Source organism: Eptesicus fuscus, chromosome 17, assembly GCF_027574615.1.
Source record: "Eptesicus fuscus isolate TK198812 chromosome 17, DD_ASM_mEF_20220401, whole genome shotgun sequence".
Taxonomy (NCBI): domain Eukaryota; kingdom Metazoa; phylum Chordata; class Mammalia; order Chiroptera; family Vespertilionidae; genus Eptesicus; species Eptesicus fuscus.
Window position 1 is genome coordinate 33,764,439 of NC_072489.1, and position 22,752 is coordinate 33,787,190.

The window sequence follows — 22,752 nt, forward strand, 5'->3', positions numbered from 1 at the left end:
CCCAGACCAGGGCAGGAGGCATGCCTTGAGGTCCTCCATCAAGCCCTGCCAGGTGGGGGACACGGCCTGAGATCCCCTGTCAAGCCCCACCAGGCAGGGGGCGTGGCCTCAGGTCCCCTGGCCTGGCACTGGGGTGGGGTGTGTGGCCTGAGGTCCCCCGGCCTGACACTAGGGTGGGGGACGCGGCCTGAGGTCCCCTGTCAAGCCCTGCCGGGCGGGGGGTGCGGCCTGAGGTCCCCTGTCAAGCCCTGCTGGGTGGGGGACGTGGCCTGAGGTCCCCTGTCAAGCCCCACAGGGACAGGGGAGGGCGTAGCCTCAGGTCCCTGCTGATTGCTCGATAAGGCTCCTTATGGGAACTTGGCCTCAGCTGTGGATGCAGCCATCTTTGTGAGGGTGTGATGGTCAATTAGCATATTCCCTCTTTATTAGATTGGATTTGTCATCTTGGCTTGGCATCAAAATAATTGAAGTTGGTTTACATCTCTCTCTCTCCCTCTCCCTCTCTATATATATATATATATAATAAAGAGAAAATATGCAAATTAGCCGGGACACCGTAACAGTCACGACCGGCTCAGGAGGAGGCTGCATACACAGATGGGCAGGAGGGGACTGCGTGCCACCCCCTGGAGCGGAGACACAACACACATGGGGGCCTGCCCCTGCTGGGAGACAGCGCGCCAGCAGTCCTGCCTCTGTGCATGAGCTGCATAGGAAACACATTTTCTTACTGCTCATTGGCTAACCTCCCTGTACACCACTCACAGTGTTCTTGGTAACTTGGGTTATAAGAATCCAAGAAGGTGATCTAAGGTTTTTCCACCTCACTCCTGGAGGAAAAAACAAAGGTCTGCTGCTGGAGGGGCTAAGAAATGTCATATCCTGCCCTAGCCAGTTTGGCTCAGTGGATAGAGCCTCAGCCTGCGGACCGCAGGGTCCGGGTTTGATTCTGATCAAGGGCACGTACCTAGGTTGCAGGCTCCTCCCTGGCTGGGGCCCAGGTCAGGACTCATGCAGGAGGCAACCAATCAAAGCGTCCCTCTCACACAGATGTTTCTCTCTGTCTTTCCTTCTCTCTTCCATGCTCTCTAAAAATCAATGGAAAATATCCTCAGGTGAGGATAAAAAAAAAAAAAAAAGAAGAAAGAAATGTCATATCCTATGAAAGAGACATCTTGAAAATGCCTAAAGAAAGTTGTCATTTTTTTTGTGGTAAAGGGACTAGAGTCCGTGTTGATGAAAACACCTTAGTGGCTGTGGCGGCCAGCAGTGGCAGCAGCAGCAGCAGGGTGATGGGGGTGGCGCCTTCCCCTGATCAGCCTGTCGCCTAAGCCGCCAGTAGGACATCCGCTGAGGGCTCCTGGACTGTGAGAGAGGGCAGGCTGGGCTGAGGGAACCAACCCCCCCACCCCCGCATGAATTTTGTGCACTGGGCCTCTAGTAAGTATATAAACAGCATAAAATTAACAGATGAGTGATTAAAGGAAAAATAAAATCAAGCTGGGGCCAAATATCAAATACATGACATAGGTTTTGTAAGTAGTTAGGGTCTGTAAAGATTGCTTCACTAGGAAGGAGTGATGCCTTTGGGAAGACTTGGTAGCTTCTTCATAGGTTAACATTTAGAGGTACACCCCTCTGGATCAGAGAGGCACTTAAGGACAGAGTAAGCATGGAGATGACTTGCCAAGAGCAATTTACTAGTGTCTTCGAAGGAAAAGGTACACTTACAAAGACTGACCCAAACTTCTTCAATCAATACTTACATTCTTTTTCCAACTGGCCTATAAACGGGTTCAAGCGGAGAAAATAAGATATTGTTCAGAGTTACGATTGGGGGGGGAGGGGGCAGGGGAGAAGGTGGTCAAAGATTTCTGAGCAATAACCAACAAAAAACCTAGCTGCTGATTTGAGTGATTACAGAAGCCTCGAGTTTGGACTTGTAACGGTGGTAGACAGCTTGTTTGCTTCACGTAGCAGATGAACTCCTGTCTAATAACGGAGTAAATCTGTCGGGCCACGACTCAATGCGCCCCAATGATCAGGATCACGATGTCTCACTCGTTAAGCCTTCAGGATCAACAAACACAATACTTCCGGGGTGCGGCCTCACGTTAGTCAGCTTTGCTAGCCTGGGTCAAGAGGCGACCAAAAGCTCAGGAATTCCATTTCCCGGAGAACTGAGCCTCCTTCCCGGTTCTTCTCCGCCTTGTTGTATATTGTTTGCGTTCAAATACTAACGGGCGCACACCTTGGGCTTCAGAAGGCACGCCGGGGCAGGGCCCGGGGTCTGCACTTGTAACCACGGCCTCGGGTGGGTTTGATGAGATGGTTTAGAGTAGACTATACTTTGAAAAGCGGAGTGGAACGGGTAAGGATGGTGATACAAGAGTCAGCTGTTCCAAGGTGTCCTGTTTTGGCTGCGTTGGAGGCTTAAGGCTTAGTCCGGGCTTATTCACACCTTTGCACATTCACAAAGCGGGGGCGTCGCGGCGTCAGTCCCTGAGGCACCAGCGACGAGGAAACTCGCCCACGCTCCGGGCCAGCGACGCCGGCGCCACCCAAACCGCAGGTCCCCAAAGCTCCTCGGGCTTTTCTTCGTTCTCATTCGAGCTCAGGTCCACGCGTTTTCTCGCCGCTTCCCGCCGGCGCCCAGGGTCCACCACCAGCTGCTAGTCCGGTGGGGGCTCCCACGGAAGCGACGCCCAGTCCCGCCTCCTGCTCGCCGGAACCGGAAGTCAGCGGCTGCAGCCCGTTCACCGCCCGCCCCGCGGGCCTCCCGCACCATGCTCCGCGGTGCCCGCTGCCTGCGCGGGGCTCCCTCGGCTCCCTCCGCGGTCCTGGCGGTGGCTCTGCTCTCGTCGCTCTCGCGCTGCTCCCTCCCGGAGCCGGAGCATCCCGCGGCCTCGGCGCTCAGCGCCTACTTCGGCACCAAGACTCGCTACGAGGATGCCAACCCCGGGCTGCTGCGAGACCCCGAGTCGCCGCGGCGCGACCCGGAGCTGCTGGAGGAGACCTGCACCCCGGTGCAGCTGGTCGGCCTCATCCGCCACGGCACCCGCTACCCGACGGCCAAACAGATCCGCAAGCTGCGGCAGCTGCACGGGCTGCTGGAGGCCCGCGGGCCCGGGGGGGACCCGGCCGCCGCCGACGCCGCCGGCCGAGACCTGGGCGCCGCGCTGGCCGCCTGGCCGCTGTGGTACGCGGACTGGATGGACGGGCAGCTGGTAGAGAAGGGGCGGCAGGACATGCGACAGCTGGCGCTGCGCCTGGCCTCCCTCTTCCCGGCCCTCTTCAGCCGCGAGAACTACGGCCGCCTGCAGCTCATCACCAGCTCCAAGCACCGCTGCGTGGAGAGCGGCGCCGCCTTCCTGAAGGGGCTGTGGCAGCACTACCACCCCGGGCTGACGCCCCCCGACGTTGCAGGTGACGCCTGGGGCGCCGGGCCGGTCCCCTGCCCTCCTCTTCCCACCCCCACCTCTCGCCTTCAGACCTCCCCCAGATCCCGGACTTCCCCAATCCCAGCCTCTCACTTCCCTCTGTCTCTCAACCCCCACCTCTCGGTTTGGTCTGGACTTGGACTTGGCTATCTCGCTTCTCATACATACCACATTTATTTGCTCATTTATCGTGTATGAATATGGCATCTTCCATGTGCAGGACGTGGCAGGACCGTTTTTGATCATCCATTCCCAAATTGAATTGCCCCCTCCCTTTTCTTCCCTCCCTGGCTGCTCGTTCTACCATTGGGCACACTTTAAATACAATCTAGGTCCTAGGACTTTTTTCCTTAGGCTTTGTTTCTGATACTCTTTGGATTTTTTTTTTTTTAACATCATTTTTTTTTTTCAGATGTTGGTTCTAGACCTATCTCCTATATTAGGAAGATATTCTCAAATTTTCTTTACTGCTCTGCTTTTTTTTTTTCTGTTTTGTTCTTATATGTACTGTAGAGTGACCTTCGTTGTAGCTGTGGTCCGTGGTAACACGCAGTACTTGACTAATTTATGCCATTACTTATTCTTTTGCAAAATTTGAGATATCGTATGGCGGGGCCCTTTAATTTAAAGGTGGGACAGCTGAGCCCAAGAATATGCCATGTGGACTCAGGTCCAGATTCCCAAGTCTTCTGTTTCCCAGGAATGATGTTCCCCCCCCCCCCTCAGAAAAATGTTCAATAGACACAGTTAGTACTAATAGCAAACGCTTAATACCTGCTATGTGTACAACAGCTCGCTGAGGTTGATAGTATTTTCTCCCTATCAGATGAGGAAATTGAGAAACAAACACTAAATAATTTGTCTAATTTGATATAGCTAGGTATGGACCCAGAAAATCTGATTTAGAGCTTGTCTCTTAACCCTTACACTATATAAATAACTTCTGTTTGTCTGTAACTTAAGGATAAGAATAAAAACATCACATTTTTGTGCCGGAGACATGATCGCGTGTGAATACTTTTTTGATCGGTTTTAAGGGTCAGAGGTGAGGTTGAGACATCATTTAGTTTCAAAGTCCAAGTGACAAATGAAGTACTGGTTTCTCGTTTCTTCAATAGCATTCTTAAGCAGTTCAACCATAGCCAAGGGGTTCTTCCATGGGTGGTGTGTCATGTTAATTGCTCTGTGGGTAATTTATTTGGCTGACTTGGAATTAGTCATTGTTGAATTGTGCTTTTTAGTTATAGCTAGGCTTTTTCTATTAATATGAGTAAAAATTCCCCATAAGTCAGTAAAATTAACTGAATGTTGAAAGTAGAATATACTTTAGCATAGTATATACAAGGTGGGGTAAAAGTAGGTTTACAGTTGTTCATATGGAAAACAATACAATAAATAGTAATACAAGAATAAACTCTGTTTTGCATACTCACAACTGTAAACCTCTTTTGGCCCACCCTGTATAGTATATACAAAAAGGGGCCATTTGACCTCGGTGACATTGGCCTTGGAAGTACAAAGCCAGGGATCAGAAGAATCCAAAATAAGCCTACCTCCTCACCATTTTCAGTCTCAGAATAAACATCTTTGCCTAGCTAATTATTATCTAGAGACAGTTTGGCTGTTGTGTATATTTGGGCTTTTGAGGGAGGACACAATTAAATTTTGTATTCTTACAGAAACAACGATGCCTTTGTTTCTGTTTGAAGAGCAGCAGTGTTAGGTAATAGCAAGGATGAAATATCCAGATCCACCTGGAAAATTGTATTTTGAGATCACAAAAAGATGACAGAGATCACTTATTTTCCTACTTAACATGCTTTCTTAAGAATTGTAATCTAATCTGCAATTAAAGTGGGCAGAATTATCCATTTCAGAACCTGAAATGGAGATATATATATATGTTTTTCCACACCCATCTAAAGCAAAACAGTGTAACTAGTTTTAATTTTCTCATTTTATATACAGAAATAGTATACTTGGTGTTCTTTTCATGGTCAATGAAAATTCATCCCAATGGTTGAAGCATGATTATGAATGCTTTTCCAATACATTCTTGTTCCCAAGTTGGGGAAATAATACTACTTGTTAAATTTTAAATGGGAAGTTTTTGGGAGCTTCAGTTAGAAAACAAACCAGAAGCTCCTAGCACAATGAAAAACAAAAGTGTAGGTGTATTTTGTGCCATTGTTAGTAGTTTTTGTCCCAAGCATAGTCTTTTGTGAAGTAAACAGGGTTGAGAAAGTTAATTTAGAAAATAAAATGTTGTGTTTAGACTTTGGCTTAAAGTAGAAAAATAGATTCTGTCTGTTGAATCATCTCTAACCTAGTAATTAGAAATTTTGCTAATTTTTAGTTTTTCAAGTTTTCTGTGCCTAACAGAAATAGTACTTACATAACACATTTTTGTACGTTTTATGACTTTTATGGCTAATTATTTTTGCTTTCTTTAAGAAAACATTCATTTCAATTATCTTTATTGTGTAGTTTTGTTATAATACATTTTACCTTTGATACTGTTTCTTTAGTCTTTTCTAGCATATACTCATGAATTACTATTACAAAAGGGAGTAGTCTTGCCCTATGTCTTTCTTGAATAATGTGTGCTTATTTTAAACATGAATAAATGGGTTTTTAGTGTGTGTGTTTTTTCACACTTGAAACAAAACATTCATTAATTTGAAATTGTCGCTTATGTCTTTTCAGACATGGAGTGTGGACCTCCAAGAATTAATGATAAACTAATGAGGTTCTTTGATCATTGTGAAAAGTTTTTAACTGAAGTGGAAAGGAATGATACGGCTCTTTATCATGTAGAAGCCTTCAAAACTGGACCAGAAATGCAGAACATTTTAAAAAAAGTTGCAGCTACTTTGCAAGTGCCAGTCAACAATTTAAATGCAGGTAATGTACCTATTATCTTTCATTTGAATTCTGAAGTAGTTAAATGGTTTTTGAACTCTGAAAATGGAAAAAATATGGAAGAATAAAATTATTCCTTTTAAAAGGCCCACAATTGATTTTACAGTAAGAAAATAATATTTTGCCCTGACCGATTTGGCTCAGTGGATAGAGTGTCGGCCTGCGGCGGACTCAAGGGTCCCAGGTTCGATTCCAGTCAAGGGCATGTACCTTGGTTGTGGGCACATCCCCAGTGGGGGGTGTGCAGGAGGCCGCTGATTGATGTTTCTCTCTCATCAATGTTTCTAACTCTCTCTTCCTCTCCCTTCCTCTCTGTAAAAACATCAATAAAATATATTTTTTTTAAAAAGAAAATAATGTTTTTAGTCATGCTTAACTATTTTTAGATTGAAATTCTTTGAGTTTTATGTAAATTAATGTACAGGATTCTTACTATATTCTGGAATTTTTTTGAGGGCAGAGGTATATAAAGTTTCAACTTTCAGCATTATATATAAAACAAAAATTATTTTTTCTGTGTTATCTCCTCATAAAAGTGCTTTTGAAGCAATTCAGAAGTACATGTTCATGTTTTGAAAGGGATAAGTTTTAGAAAGTGAAAAGCACAGTAGTGTGATTTATTTTAATTTTTTAGGCTTTAAACTTAGAGATGCTGAGAATTTATAATGCATAAGAGTAGGTGTTGACAGATATTCATACAAAGATTGTGGATTTCATTATATTGTGAATAAATTTCCAAAAGACTAGAAATAGGAGATATTGGAGAAAAAATGTAGACTGGAATCTGTCAGTCATGGAGACTGAATGCTTAACGTTTAAAGGATCAAGCAAGTGAAAATGCCTAGACTAGGCTAGCATTTAAACTTGAATTTTTTCTCTTTCCCCAAATTGGTTGGTCACCTGCCAGTTTTAAAAATTATTTATTTTATTAGGAAATAATTCAAGCATATACATAATAATAATCGCTAATATAATGAATGTTGTTATACCCACAACTTATTTTTACCAAATTTTAATATTATGCTTCAGTTGTTTTAAGTATATTGAGGTCTTTTGGTTCTGCTGGAGGATCTCACTCATCTCCTTTTCTCCCCAGAGGTAGCCATTGTAATGAATTGAGCATTTAAATCATTCCTTGCCAGTTTTTTGGTGTTTGTTTGTTTTGTTTTGTGGGGTTTTTTTTAGATTTTTAAAATTGATTTTTAGTGAGAGTGGGGAGAGTGAGAGAAACATCCATTGTCTGCCTCCTGCACGCCCCCTACTGGGAATCAAGCCTGAATCCTGGGGCTGGAGCTATTGTAGTACAAATTCTTTTTAGTTTAATTGGGCTGAAATTTAGATATCCTCATGGTTTCTCCAGACAGTTCCAGTTCCTCCCCTTTGGATTATACAGAGTTAGCCTTAATCTTTGATAGCCAGGAAGAAAGTGACAACTAACTTTATTTAGTTTCTTCAGTTGTGCTGCACATGGTATTCTATAGATGTTTAGCCTTTGAAAAATTGCAAAGTAGTAACCTACAAATTTTACCTTTCCCCCCTCAGATTTGATTCAGGTAGCTTTTTTCACCTGTTCATTTGACCTGGCAATTAAAGGTGTTAAATCGCCTTGGTGTGATGTTTTTGACACAGATGATGCAATGGTAAGTGTTAATTTTGCAGTTTCTTTGCTTTTTTGCATGATTTATTGTTGCTTGAAGTATCTTCTAAAAAAATAAGCAGAGTAGGGAACATTAACTACCTTTGACTAACTCATAATTTTTCTTACCTAAAAAGAGATTGCTTGTTCAAATAGGGCCCACCTACTTATAACTAGTTTGGGTTCATAAAACTCTGGAAAACATTCTTCCATTGTGATTTGATTTCTAGGCCCATCTAATTAAAAACAAATTTAACCCAATATCAGATTTTTTGCTGGAGAGGATTATAGAGCTAATATAATTTAAATTCTCCTTTTTATAGGAAGCCAAGGCTCAGAGAGGATGAATGGTTTTCCAAATATCTTTCTTTTATAACAGTTTGCATGATAAATTGAGTTCTGTTCCACCTGGTGATGGCAGTAATTCATCTACAGTTTCTTTCTGCCTACTTCATATTTTATCCTCCTCAGTCATATGCCTTCTTTGTAGACAGGCCTCTGTTAACTTTGAGGGAAGTAAATTCTGATCAGTTTTGGGATGTTGGGAGCCAGAGAGGTGAGGTAGGAGAGCATTAATTTTTTTTAAAGTATTGAGGATTGCAGCATTGGATAGAATTCTGGGGATGAGATAGGATGTTTGTGTGTATGGATCATTAAGGAATATGGACTTTTGAATCCTTAATCATCTTCATCCCTTGCATACATATGAAACCTTCAATATTCCATATGAAAATAAATTAATTTCAAATTTTAAACTCAAATTTTGAAAAGTAGTATACTATTTTCCAGATAGAAGCAGGCTTTTAAGGTGAGAACTAATGTATCTTTCAAGGTAAAAGAGTGCTTTATTTTGTTCCTCAAAGACAAGTGACCAGCAAGCAGGTTTTACGTGGTATTATGCCAATGTGGAACTAGGCTTCGTGGCTGAGTTGGAAGAAGGGGAAAGGGCCCTCAGTAGATGATTGCTTTAGGATGCTGAGCACCAAAAGTAATAGGTGTGTCATATTTTCTCTCTGTGATCCTGAGTGTCATGATGATCTTTTTCTTTGTCCCAGGTACCCAGTATCGTTCTTATCTAATAATCCACAACTCATCACTTCAGAAACTTAACTTATGTTCCCTCTTTTGTTATGCCCTTTGCTTAGGATGATCATAAAATTTGTCTTTTAAATTGGGATACTTTTAAAGTGAAATGAGCACCATTAATAAGTATGCTGGTATAGATATAAACTGAGATTTATGGCCACCATTTATATATGTGTCAAAATAGTACATTTCCCTTTTCTCCCAACACATATTGCTCTAGGGAAGAAAGCCAATGAACAGAATTGAAGTAATTTTTAGTATTGTGTAAATGACTGATCGGTGTTGGCAAAAAGGGAATTTTAACAAAAGAATAACTTATTTGCCCGAGTTACGGTAGTTGTTGGAATATTCGGCATGTGCCCATCTGGCTTCCTGCTGTCTGCCCATTTCCTATTCTGAGTGGCTCTCCATGTGGTCCCTTACTTCTGAGGACTGACAGTTTCTGGATTAAGTGCAATCCTCTTTCCCTGCAGTAAAGATACACATCTCAGATCATAGCCAGCCTCTGCTTCATCTTTGTGTCACCTACTTGTATTTCCTTCCCTTTCCCTATTCGAATCCCTTTCCAATTAAACATTGCACTCTCCTTTTGTGCATCTTTTCTTTCTCTTCTGGGAGATAGTTTGATAGATTACAAAAACCCTAGAAGTTAAGATCTTGGTCAAAGTAACAATCTTTCTGTGCCTCACAATTTCCTTGTCTATTAAGAGACTAGAGGCCCGGTGCATGACATTCATGCACTGGGGAGCGGGGGACCTCAGCCCGGCCTGTACCTTCTCGCAGTCTGGGACCCCTTGGGGGATGTCTGCCTGCCAGCTTAGGCCCAATCCCTAAACCCCCTAAGCTGGCAGGCAGAGATCCCTCTCGCAGTCCGGGACCCCTTGCTCCTTACTGCCTGCCTGCAGTGGAAACAGGAGAGGCTCCCACCACTGTCTCTGGGCTAGCCAGCCGTGAGCAGTGTTCCCCCTGTGGGAGCCCACTGACCACCAGGGAGCAGCTCCTGCGTTGAGCGTCTGCCTCTGGTGGTCAGTGCGCATCATAGCAACCAGTCATTCTGCCCTTCGGTCGATTTGCATATTACGCTTTTATTATATAGGATGGAACTATCAGGTGACTCAGGAACACCCTTATAACTGTAAGATTCTATACTAGTCTTTTACTTTTCTTTTTAAGATTACCCTTTTATCTCTTTATTGCTTATGAATGCCTCTCCCGCAACTTATTTTGAAAAATTTCCAACTAACAGAAACTGTAAGAATAATACCATGAATGTTCATGTCCTTCACCTATATTCAACAGTTATTAACCTTTCTTTTGCTACATTTGCTTTTTTCTACATATTTTAGTTACCATAGACTTGGTGGTTTAAAACAACACAAATTTATTATCTTCTGTAAGTCAGAATTCCAAAATGAATTTTATAGGGCTAAAATCAAGGTTTCAGGAAGGCTGTGTTTTTTCTGGAGGCTTTGGGGTGGGACTGGGGACATCCAGCCCTGCCAAGGTATTAGGGGTGAGTTAATTAAATGTTTGACCAAATATAGCAGGCTAATTTGTAAGTTGATAATTTTGTATGGCCTGAGAATGATGTCATAAATATTCAAAGGCCCTTGGCAAGAAAAGGTTCCTCACTCCTTTTCAGTCTCTAGAGGCCACCTGTATTCCTTGTATCATTCTGACCTCTGCTTCCATGGTTATGTTTTCTACTCTGATTGTCCTTCCTGTCTACTTAAAAGGATCTGTGTGATTATATTGGGTCCACCTGGATAGTTTAGGGTAACTTTCCCCTCTTGAGATCCTTAACTTAATCACAAATTCCCTTTTATTATGTAAAATAACATTCAGAGGTTCTAGGGATTAGGATATAGACATCTTTGGGGTCATTTATTCTGTCTACTACATATATGTAATCTTTGTCTTTTGCAAACCTCAAGAAACTTCACCCTTAAATACTTGGGCATGCATCTCAACAAGAAGATTCTCCTACATAACCATAATAAACTATAATTATATATAGTACATATTATCTAATATACAGTATTAAAGTTTTCACATTTGTCTTAATAAAGCCCTATATTTGTAGCTATACATAGGTATATATAATCATTTTTATTGATTTCAGAGAGGAAGGGAGAGGGGGGAGAGAGAGAAACATCAATGATGAGAGAGAATCATTGATCAGCTGCCTCCAGCACACCTCACACTGGGGATCGAGCTTGCAGTCGGGCATGTACCCTGACCAGAAATCGAACCGTGACCTGGTTCACAGGTCGATGCTCAACCATTGAACCACGCCAGCCAAGCTCAAGTCTTTTTGATGTAAAGTTTTAATAGTGCAAATAGGATTTTTTAAAAATTTCCAGTTATAACTGTTTCATTTCTGATACCATTTTTGTTTTATTTTCTGAATAGATTTGATAGAACTTTAATTGCTTTTATTTTAGTTTCTTTTTTTACTTTTTAAAAATGTTTACTTTGGACTTTTGCTAACTTTCTGATTTAGTTGCCTCTTTAATATATGTTTAGTTTTGTTTTGGTTATATGGCACTAGCCTGCTCTTGCTCTTAAACTTATGGCTAGTATTTACTTAGTTTCTCTCGCAAGCATGTCAAACTCACGGCATTAAATGAGGCATGTGGCCCACCACCTGCGAGTTTGACATGCTTGCCTAGGGTCTCTTGGGAAGAATGGCTCATAACTACTACATATGCTCTCATGTACCTCTATTGGGTTGCAGGTTTTAATTCTCTAGTTTTGGTTTTTATCTGATCAAATAATACTTGAATACAAAGTTTAACTTTCAAGTAAAGAAAGACTATCTTAATCACCAACTCCAATTCAAGACCACTCCACAGATTAATTACTGTTGTTAATTGATGTATATCTTTCCACCCTTTTCTATGCTATTTATAATCTGTATCCTTCTTAAAAATGTAAACAGTCTAGTGTCCACGTGTGTTTTGGTAACAAATGGTCATTTTACTATTTTTATTCTTAATTTGTTCTTCTCATTCACCAGTATATCTTGGAGAGCTTCCATGTCAGTACTTGTAGATCTACAATATAGAATTTTTTTCATATACATACATATATATATATATATATATATATATATATATATATATATTTTTTTTTTTTTTTTTTTTTTTTTTTTTAGAGAGGGGGGAGGGAGAGAAAGGCCAGTGAGAGAGAGAAACATCAATTGGCTGCCTCCTGCGTGTCCCCTACCAGGAATCGAGCCAGGGTCAATGCCCTGACCAGAAATTGAACCGGGAACCTTTTGGTGTATGGTATGATGCCCAACCAACTGGGTCACACTGGCCAGGGCAACAGTGTAGAATTTTTAATAACTGCATAGTATTCCATAGTATGTGTATACTATAGTTTAGTTAACTCTCTATTTATTAATGATATTTAGGTATTTTCTGGAATATTTTTTTGATTCCTGTAAGCAGTGCTGCTGTAAGACATTCTTGTATGTTCTCTCCTGTGTTCCTCTGTGAATATTATTTTATTAGAAATGGAATTAAATGGGTCTTAGAGATATATGTTTTTATGGATTTTGCCAATTTGCCCTTTGAATATCTATAACAATATACATTCCTTTCAGCAGTACCAGTTCTCCATATTTTTGGCCTATTTTTATTCCTTTTATTTTTGCCAAACTGATACATTAATCAAAGTAACTCATTTTCTGTCTGATTTCTACCTTTCTAAAATTCTTAAAAATTCCTGATCTAGGCATCTTTCTGTACTGTAATAATATTCCATGTGTATCTTTTATTTTTCTGTATATATCTTTGCTATCATCTTAATATAATTTTAGAAGAAAGGGGATGTGAACACATGTCTTTAATAACCCACTGTTCTGAACTGTTATGGATGCGGGACTTTTGGCTGTGAGGTCTAACTTGCTTTTACATGCTGTCCTCTAATTCCCACAATTTAAATTTATATGGCAACATATATCTCTGTGTGGCATAAATCTTTGGGTACAGTTAGTAAGTACTTGAAATGGTAAATGTAAATTAGGGAATCTGTTACATGATTAAAAATGTAATGATTTAAAAATGATTTTTAAAATTTTTATTTTTAGGTATTAGAATATTTAAATGATCTGAAACAATATTGGAAAAGAGGATATGGGTATACTATTAATAGTCGATCCAGCTGCATCCTGTTTCAGGATATCTTTCGGCACTTGGACAAAGCAGTTGAACAGAAAAAAAGGTAAAAACTTAAAAAATAATTTTTTTAAAAAATCATCACCTGAGGACATGTTTATTTATTTGAGAGAGAGAGAGAGGAGAGAGATAGAAAGAAACATAAATGTAAGAGAGAAACATTGATTGGTTGCCTCTTTCGTGTACCCCCACCAGGCACCAAACCTGTAACTCAGGCATATGTGCTGATGGAATCGAACCCGAGGCCTTTCGGAGTACAGCATGATGCTCCAACTATCTGAGCCACACTGGCCAGGGGGCATGATGTATATTCTGAGTGCCCAGTTAAGCTTATGGAAAATATTTTTTTCATGGGTGATTTTTAAAAATAGGTTTTGCTTGTGTAGTTGGCTCTATCCACTGAGCCAAACCAGCCAGGGCTAGATTTGCTATTTAACCATTGTTGCTTTTTGAGCAGCTATGATTAGAAAAACAGAATTAATTTAATAAAGAAATGTGATATACCTGGATTTTATTCTACTCTTTCCTTACCCATTATTTCTATCGGTATATTTCTATCCTGCTTTTTCAAAGTAAAGTTTGTATTCTGGAATGTAATTGCTTGCCTCATGAGATCTTTTTTTGTGAGTGATACTCTCAAACACCAAAATTAATTGCTATAAATATTTGTTATTTTCATTGAATAACTTTCATTATCCTTTTTCTAACTTTTCATTGACTCTGAAATCTCTGGTATTTTCAGATTTCACTGGATAAGGTTATGGCTTTTTAAGGTTGTGTAGTTCCATATTTTAACATAAGATGGCAGCATTGAAATAAATGTATAAAATAGCCATTTGGTTAATTAGCCCATTATAATGGGAGAGCTTTGTCTTTTAAAGTTCTTAGAAATGCATGGAGATTCTAAGTCCTCAGAACCTATTCTTGCTGGTCTTTTTGCTAACTTTCTGAAGTCAGTGTTCCAGGGAATTTTAACTCAGTGTACCAGGAGGTGCCACCTCAGTTTTAGTTCTCGTTATTGAAAGAGACAAGCTAAATGTGAGGGAAAAAGCATTGTACTCTGAATGCAGATTCAAATGGCCAGTTGCTTCTGGAAAGATATTTTTTGACTCTCAGTGGAACTTTGTTTATTTCACCGCTCTCTACTCAGTGCCTATGAACATGTGTGGAATGCAGTTGGAATGCTCAGTGGATATTGAAGGACTATCCACAATCCTTTTCTTCAGTATTCCCTGTTTTAGTCAATGACACCATCATCCTCCCAGGCAGCCAAGCCACAAACCCATGCATCATTTTTACTGTCTCCCTCATCTTCTACATCTACTCCTAATATTGTGATTTTTTTCTTTTGGCTTCCAGTTTTATAGCAATCTCCCACTTTTCTTCACCCCCACTGCTACTGTTATTGGTGAAAAGTAGGGGGTCCACATCTCCATCTGTTGCTAGTGGGAGTGGGCTTCTTGCTATATCCCGAGAAAATGAATTTTCTGAGACTCACAGGAGAGGATGAGATATTGTAGAAAGTTTTATTTCTGTGGAAAATTTTATTTCAAACCCCTTAGTTTCCAAGGTTTCATTTCCCTCAGTACCACCAAGGAAGAAGTCCCATTTTGCCTTTAGCAGGGCTAAAATCAGAGCCAGTGTCTAGAATTTTTGTCCCATATTTGCACACTCCAGTCCAGCATCAGACTAGCTTAGCTTGTGTTCCCAACTTCAATCCATTAGTCCATTGTGTGTGGAGTCTGCATGGCTGTGGGCCATACAGGGGAAATGTGAAGAACCGGGTATAAGAGAGCTCCATAAGCCAAGAGCAGTAAGAGAAAGGATTCCTTTGTTTAGGGATTATGTCTTCCTAAATTTTCACAGGCTTGCATTGGCTGCACCTATTCTGGCCAATCCATGGTTCTCCAGGCTTGACAGTCAGGCAAGTACCTTCCCTAGTCACCCCAGCTTCACTGTATATGCATCTGTCTCCCCTTTGTTGGACTCCTTTACCCCCAGTGATCTGCAAGCTGCCCAATGGCCATGCTTTTATTGTCTGGCCTTCCCTTTGCTCCTTTCCTATTAGCAATCCCTAGCTAATTACATAGGTATCACTACCACCTCAGTTTATGCTAGCTAATATCTTCTCCTAGGTTTTAGCACCTGCCTCCTAAGTGCTTTCCTAAATTTCAATGTTACTCCCATTCCGCTCCAACACAGCTTACGCAGGCAAAAGGTGAATATATTTAAATTACTATCTCAAAGAACTCATGTCTGGTTTGGAGGATATTTGTAAAACCACTAAAAAAAAAAAAAAGTGCTGAAGGAGAATAAATTTGAACTGGCGTTTGGTAAAGGCTTGATGGGAGGGAGGAATCATTGAGATTGGTTACTGAAAACTGTCACTAACCTCAGCCTATCAGCCCTTAATATTTTTTATTTTTTTAAATAGCTTTATTGAGGTATAGTTGATATAAACAGCACATACTTAAAGTGTTCAATTTGATGAGTTTTTATATATGTTTATACCCATGAAATTGTCACCAAAATTATGATAATGAAATATCCATCACATGCAAAGATTTCTTTGTGAGTCTTTGTAATCTACTTTCCACCCTCCCCACCCTCACCCCCATTCCAAACTGGGCAACCACTGATCTGCTTTCTAACACTATAAATTAATTTGTGTGTTTTTTTAGAATTTTATATACTGGAACCATACAATACGTACATTTTTTTGGTTGGGCTTCTTTCACTCAGCTCAGTGTTATGAGGTTTATCCATGTTGTTGTGGCTATCAATAGTTAATTCCTTTTTAAGGCTGAGGAATATTCCCTCCATGGGTACACCACAATTTGTTTCTCCCCTCTCCTTATAATGGACATTTGGGGTGTTTCCAGTTTGAGGCTATTACAAATAAAGCTGCTGTGGACCTTTGTGATCTTTATATGGACATATGCACATCATTTCTCTTGGATAATATCTAGAGAACTAGAATAGCTGAGTCATATATAGGTGTATGTTTAACTTTTTAAGAAACTGCCAATCTCTTTCCACCAATGTATGAGAGTTCCTGTTATTCTTCATCCTAGTTAATACTTGGTATAGTAGATCTTTTTAATTTTAGCTGTTATAATGGGTGTTTAATAGTATCTCATTGGGTTTTAGTTTGCATTTCCCTAAAAATTAATTATATTGAGCTGCTTTACATATTTTTGGGGGCTCCCCTTCTCTGTGCTGCAGCCTTGAAACTCCAGGCAGTAATCTGGGACAGTTGTTGGGGTTCACCTGATTTGCTTCCTTCACTCTTACTCTGTTGTTGAATGTCTGAAAAATGCTCTTTCTTATATTTTGTCTGATTTTATAGTAGTTCAAGGCAGGAAGGTAAATCGGTCCCTGTTATTCCATCTTGAATGGAAGAATTTATCTTTATGTCTTTGCTTGAGAAAAAGTCTTTATGCTTGAGCCATTTTAGTTCTACATTTGTATTAAGCTGTCAGACAGGTGCTTCTCCAGATGCCGCATTGGAGCTGATATTTCAATCAGATGTATAAGAAGATTTAAAAAAATTCCTGTTAATTTTCTTCCCAAAGCTTCTCATATCTCTGGCAGTTCATGTTGCTTATTTGTGCACTTACATAAGTATGGGGATTATATGGATCATGTTTAAAAACACCCCTTGCGTAACATTAGTTGAGTGTGAAACTTGAATTAAGAGCTTAGAAAGATCTAAGCTGAGTATATTTAGGGGAAAGACATGCAATTATTGGTTGTTTTTCTGGTTGAACTTTTTGAATGACTTGAAGTGCTTTTTTGGAGTGTTTTACCTATTTTGAGCATACACATAGTAATCAGCCTTTATTTAACAACAGAATTTTAGACTTCAAATTAAATTTCACTTTTAATTGAAGGTTTAATAAAATCTTCTTACCAACTTATAATAGTAAAAGAGGGCTGTAATTTGGAGAACTGCATTCTTACCTTGCTAGATAATATTAAGCAATTCACTTGTCTTTTCCTTATTTCTATAATGAGAGGATTTGACTACTTCTCAACCCTAAAACATTGATTCCAACAGTGTATTTCTATATATACATTCATATAGATTAATCACTTGTTTTCTTATATTTGTATTGATACTTTACATTTTTTAGAATATCCTTCCTTGGGACTTGGGTATAGAATTCAAGAACCTAGCAGATGTGTGACACATTTCTAAGATTTACTCTCTGTTGTGAGGCAGAGCAAAAAATAGTGTGTTTCTGAAATGGAACCAACTCACTTAACAGAAATTACTGATTTATTTTACAGAAACTTGGCACATACCTTTAACGGCCTTTGATAAAAATTGGATCATAAATAAAGACTCTCGTGTATTTGCTTTGACATCTTTAGAGTTATAGATGTATTTGCTTTGACATCTTTAGAGTTATAAAAACCAATAAAAAAGCCCTACTGTATTTGTGGCCACACACAAATTCCATAACTCTTTAACTCCCACTAATTGAGGGTATATAAGTCTCCATTTTTGATGTTTGGATATAGTTTAGAATAGAAATGTTTTTTCATTTAACATTTAATGCTACTTTGTAAAGAAAAATTGAAATGTAAGTCATCTGAAAGGATAAACAGGTATAAGCATGAGCAGCTGTTTAAGATGGATTATGTTAACTCTTTGGAATAAAAATAACCACTTTTGAGTCACATATATTCCCATGGCACTAGGTTTTTTGTTGTTTGTTTTGTTTTTAATAAACTCTTCTTTAGATTAGTTTGAGGTTTATAGCAAAATTGAGCAGAAAGTACAGAGAGTTCCCTTCCCATGCACTCCTTTGCCTACCCCTTACTATTGACATTCTGTATCACAGTGGAACGTTCGTTATCATTGATAACCCTCCAACGAAACATCATTATCACCAAAGTCAGTAGTTTGCATTAGAGTTCACTCTTGGTGGTGTACATTCTCTGGGTTTGGACAAATGCATAATGACATGTATCCAGCATTGTAGTATTCTACAGAATAGTTTCATTGCCCTAAAAATCCTCTGTTCTTTGCCCTATTCATCCTTCTCTCACCCTAACCCCTGGCAACCACTGATCTTTTTACTGTTTTCATCGTTTTGCCTTTTTGAGAATGTCATAGAGTTGGAATCATATGCTATGTAGCCTTTTCAGATTGGCTTTTTTCACTTAGTAATATGCACTTAAGTTTCCTCCATGTCTTTTCATGGCTTGATAGTTCATTTCTTTTTAGCACTGAATAATATTTCATTATCTGGATATACCACCATTTATTTACCCGTTCACCTACTAAATAACATCTTGGTTGCTTCCAACTTTTGACAGTTATGAAAAAAAGCTTCTAAAAATGTCCATGTTTAGGTTTTTGTATAGATATGTTTTTAATTCACTTGCATAAATACCAAGGAATATAAGGATCATGGGGCAAGAGTATGTTTACTTGTGTCAGAAACCACCAAACTGATTTCCACAATGGCTATATCATGTTTTTAATAAGATACCATTAAGCCCCTTTTATTTTATTTTTATATATTTTTATTGATTTCAGAGAGGAAGAGAGAGGGAGAAGGAGGTAGAAACATCAATGATGAGAGAGAATCATTGATCAGCTACCACCTGCGTACCCCCTACTGGGGATGGAGCCCGCAACCCAGGCTTGTGCCCTTGACCAGAATCGAACCTGGGACCCTTCTATCCACATGCTGATGCTCTATTCACTGAGCCACACAAGCTAGGGCAGCTATATCATTTTGCATTCATACCAGCAGTGATTGAATGAAATCCTGTTGTCAGCACTTGGTGATGTCAACTTTCTGGATTTTGATATGTAGTGGTATCTTGTTTTAATTTGTAATTCCTTACTGACACGATGTGGAGCACCTTTTCATTTACTTACTTGCCAACTGTATATCTTCTTTGGTGAGCTTTCCAGGTCTTTTGCCCATTTAAAAAATATATATTTTTATTAATTTGAGAGAGAGTTGAGAGAGGAAGGGAGAGGGATAAATAAAAACACTGATCGGCTGCCTCCTGCACGCCCCCCACTGGGGATCGAGCCTGCAATCCCAGGCTTGTGCCCTGACTGGGAATCGAACCAAGGACCTCTTGGTTCTTTGGTCCATCCATGCTCAACCTCTGAGCCACACCAGCCAGGTTTTTGCCCATTTTTTAATTGGGTTGTTTCTTATTGTTGAGTCTTAAGAATTCTTTGTATATTTTAAATAACAGTCCTTTGTCATAGGTGTCTTTTGCAAATATTTTCTCACAGTTTGTGACTTGTCTTCTCATTCTCTTGACATTGACTTTAGTGGAAGAGAGTTTTTTTTATTTTAATTAAGATTAGCTTATCAGTTAACTTTCATGGATCATGCCTTTGGTGTTACATATAAAAGTCATTGCCATATCCAAGGTTATCTAAGTTTTCTCCTTTGTTATCTTCTAGGAGTTTTATTGCATTGAGTTTTACATTTAGGTCTATGATCCTTTTTTAGTTGATTTTTGTGAAGAGTCTAAGACCTGTCCAAATTCATTGTTTTTGCATGTGGATGTCTAGTATTCCAGCACCGTTTGTTGCATAGACTGTGTTTGCTCCATTGCTCCTTTGTCATAATTAATTATGAGTTAGATGTTTTACTCCTTGAAGAAGATTGCTTTGTCATATATATTCTAGTTTCAACACTTGAACCACTAAGGATTACTAAGTTGAATTTCAGCTTGTAAAGTAGAATAGTGAAGAAAAGCAGTTATGTTTGAGACAAGTGACTTATAGTCTAAGCTGTTATTTAATGGCAATACTTTTGAGTTAATGCAAAAAATACTTAACATTCTTTTAGATCTTGTAATTTATTTAAAAGTGTGTTAAATTCTGCTTCTTACCCTTAAAACCCAAACTAGACATTCAGTGAACTCTGTATTTTTTCTTGAAATGCAAAAATCAAGAAGAATGAAATTTTAAAAAACATTGATTCTTAGGATGGTTCTCAGCTTTGGAGTTATTGCCTCATGGCTAGAGGACTTAAACTGTAAACCAGTATTTGTTTTTCTTTAACTTGTATCACTATTAAATTGCATTATATTTACATTATGGAAGTGGTATTAGCTTTGACTTGCATATGCTCAAATGTATAAAGGGATCTGGGAAGTAATGAAATATCCTATGTTAGACAGCGTGGAGTGATGTATGTCCCGTGTAACAGATTTATGTCCCCTCTGGAGGGTAATCCTCATTCCTATTATACTGATTATTGCCTTGTGTGAATATATATGTTATCAGATCTTTCAGTTTTTCAAGAGGAGCCAAAAAAAAAAAAATAAATCTGGATTTGTAAGAATCTGAAATCACCCAATTTTGAAATACTGACAAATAATGCAAAATTGAACAATATTTATGCAGGTGAAATCAAATATAGTTACAGTCTGAATGATACTGCTTTGTAACTTCAGACCTAAGGGGATGCTTCTTGGAAGTAAATACAAGTTTTTGGGTGCTGTAGATGCCCTGCTTACTGTATACCAGTTAAGAAGAGAGGCTTACAAACACTTGTTGATGAGAATGTTGTATGCTTCTAAGTGTAGAAATTATTTTCTATGACACGGATACATAGACATATTTTTTCTCAATTTCTCATTTAAGGTCTCAGCCAATTTCCTCTCCAGTCATCCTTCATTTCGGTCATGCAGAGACCCTTCTTCCACTGCTTTCACTCATGGGCTACTTCAAAGACAAGGAGCCCCTCACAGCTTACAATTACAAGGAACAAATGCATCGGAAGTTCCGAAGCGGTCACATTGTACCTTATGCCTCAAACCTGATGTTTGTGCTTTACCATTGTAAAAATGCTAAGACTCCTAAAGAAGAATTCCGAGTGCAGATGTTACTGAATGAAAAGGTGTTACCATTGGCTCACTCACAAGAAACTGCTTCTTTGTATGATGATCTGAAGAACCACTACAAGGACATCCTTCAGAGTTGTCACAGCAGTGAAGAATGTCAATTACCAAAGGTGAACAACACATCTGATGAGCTATGAGTAACTGGAGAACATTTTTAATTCATCAGGAATCTATAGGGTGTGATTACATGCTTGGAATAGGTGGGCAATCCCTGGTTACAGAAAGCTTTCACATTACTTGGGCATTTCCGTCTTCATAGAAAAATGTTGAGCTTCTTTTTGAGTCTGGACATGAACGTGTAAGCAACAATTCTTCACTGGAGCAGCTCTCTTAAGGGGAAAAATATCTATTCAAAGAAATAGTTGGCACTGCAAATGTTTACAGAAGTTAAATTCTTCCTATTTTTACAAGAAATCTCACACTGAGAATATGTTTTCAAAATAATGCTTGAAAATGCTAGAGTAACAAAGGATGTCAGTTGAATGATCCATAACTTGATTGAACCAAGTCCAGAAACTTTACCAGTTGTGCTGCAATTCTCTCTTTTTTTTCCTCAAGTAGCACAATTCTATGTTGGGAGCGGTTATAGGGTTAAGCCTCGGACTGACTTGCGACTTTCTCCCAACAGTTCTAGTATTATCTTTCTTAATCAGAAATATTGTGATACAATGGGAATATCATTTTGGAAGAATGTTAAGATCTCTCTTGAGAATTTGAAACAATATTAAGCAGTCTGATGTAAAAGGACACTTTGATTGAAGAAAGACAAAAAATAAAATGTTTTTGTTAATAGTATTTATAAAGTATTTGAAGACTTTTTCAATAATTCCTTTTAGACTTCTACTAAGTCCTACAAGGCCAGTGTTTAATTATCATACCTATTTTATAATTATAACAATAGAAGGACAAAGAGGACCATTTGCAATGTCAGATGGATAGAATCAAAGTTTCTTCAATCCAGTGCTTAGCAGTTTTTAGCATTCTGTCACTTTGCTTCAGTTTTTATACAGGGTGTCCCAAAAAATGTATACACACTTTGAATAATTATAAAAGCACTGTTTATTAAAAGACATTTCATTTTTCAAAATGTAGTAGAATCAGCTGTTAAAGTTTATGTATACATTTTGGGGGGACACCCTCTATTTTGCTATTAAATCTTTTGAAATATCTTTTGGTTGCCTAATTTTTTTTTCATTCCTTTTGTTTATTACTTCAGGGAAAGAGAGAGAGAGAGAGAGAGACAGAGATCAGTGATGAGAGAGAATCATCAATTGGCTGCCTCCTGCATGCCCCCTACTGGAGATTGAGCCCAAAACCTGAGCATGTGCCCTGACCAGGCATCAAACCCTGACCTCATGAGTCAATGCTCAATTACTGAGCCATACTGGCCAGGTTCTTTTTTAAAAAATAAAGACTTTATTCTGACTGGTTTAGTTACACAGATATGAATCCATTTTTAAAAAAGAGTTCTGAATTCTGTCAAATACCATGAAAGTTTTTGCTATAATAATAAGCAGAATTCTTGCCCTGGCCGGCTTGACTCAGTGGTTAGAGCGTTGGCCAGCAGACTGAAGGGTTGCGGTTTTGA

The 22,752-nt window shown here is 39.3% G+C and overlaps 1 protein-coding gene across 1 annotated transcript; it reads left to right on the forward strand.

Moving 5' to 3' along the window:
• The first annotated feature begins 2,210 nt into the window (after positions 1-2,210).
• MINPP1 (multiple inositol-polyphosphate phosphatase 1) lies at positions 2,211-22,333 on the forward strand. The gene is made up of 5 exons (XM_008152956.3): positions 2,211-3,426; positions 6,147-6,344; positions 7,905-8,002; positions 13,181-13,314; positions 20,905-22,333. Exons 1-5 carry the CDS (start codon positions 2,787-2,789, stop codon positions 21,299-21,301), a joined length of 1,467 nt encoding a protein of 488 aa, XP_008151178.2. The 5' UTR covers positions 2,211-2,786; the 3' UTR covers positions 21,302-22,333.
• The last annotated feature ends 419 nt before the right edge of the window (positions 22,334-22,752 follow it).

Bases quoted from the DNA above. Each gene is read 5' to 3' on its own strand.
- MINPP1 (XM_008152956.3), top strand. From the start codon at position 2,787: ATGCTCCGCGGTGCCCGCTGCCTGCGCGGGGCTCCCTCGGCTCCCTCC. The intron at 3,427-6,146 runs GTGACGCCTGGG...ATGTCTTTTCAG, and splicing joins GACGCCCCCCGACGTTGCAG to ACATGGAGTGTGGACCTCCA. The intron at 8,003-13,180 runs GTAAGTGTTAAT...TTTTATTTTTAG, and splicing joins TTGACACAGATGATGCAATG to GTATTAGAATATTTAAATGA.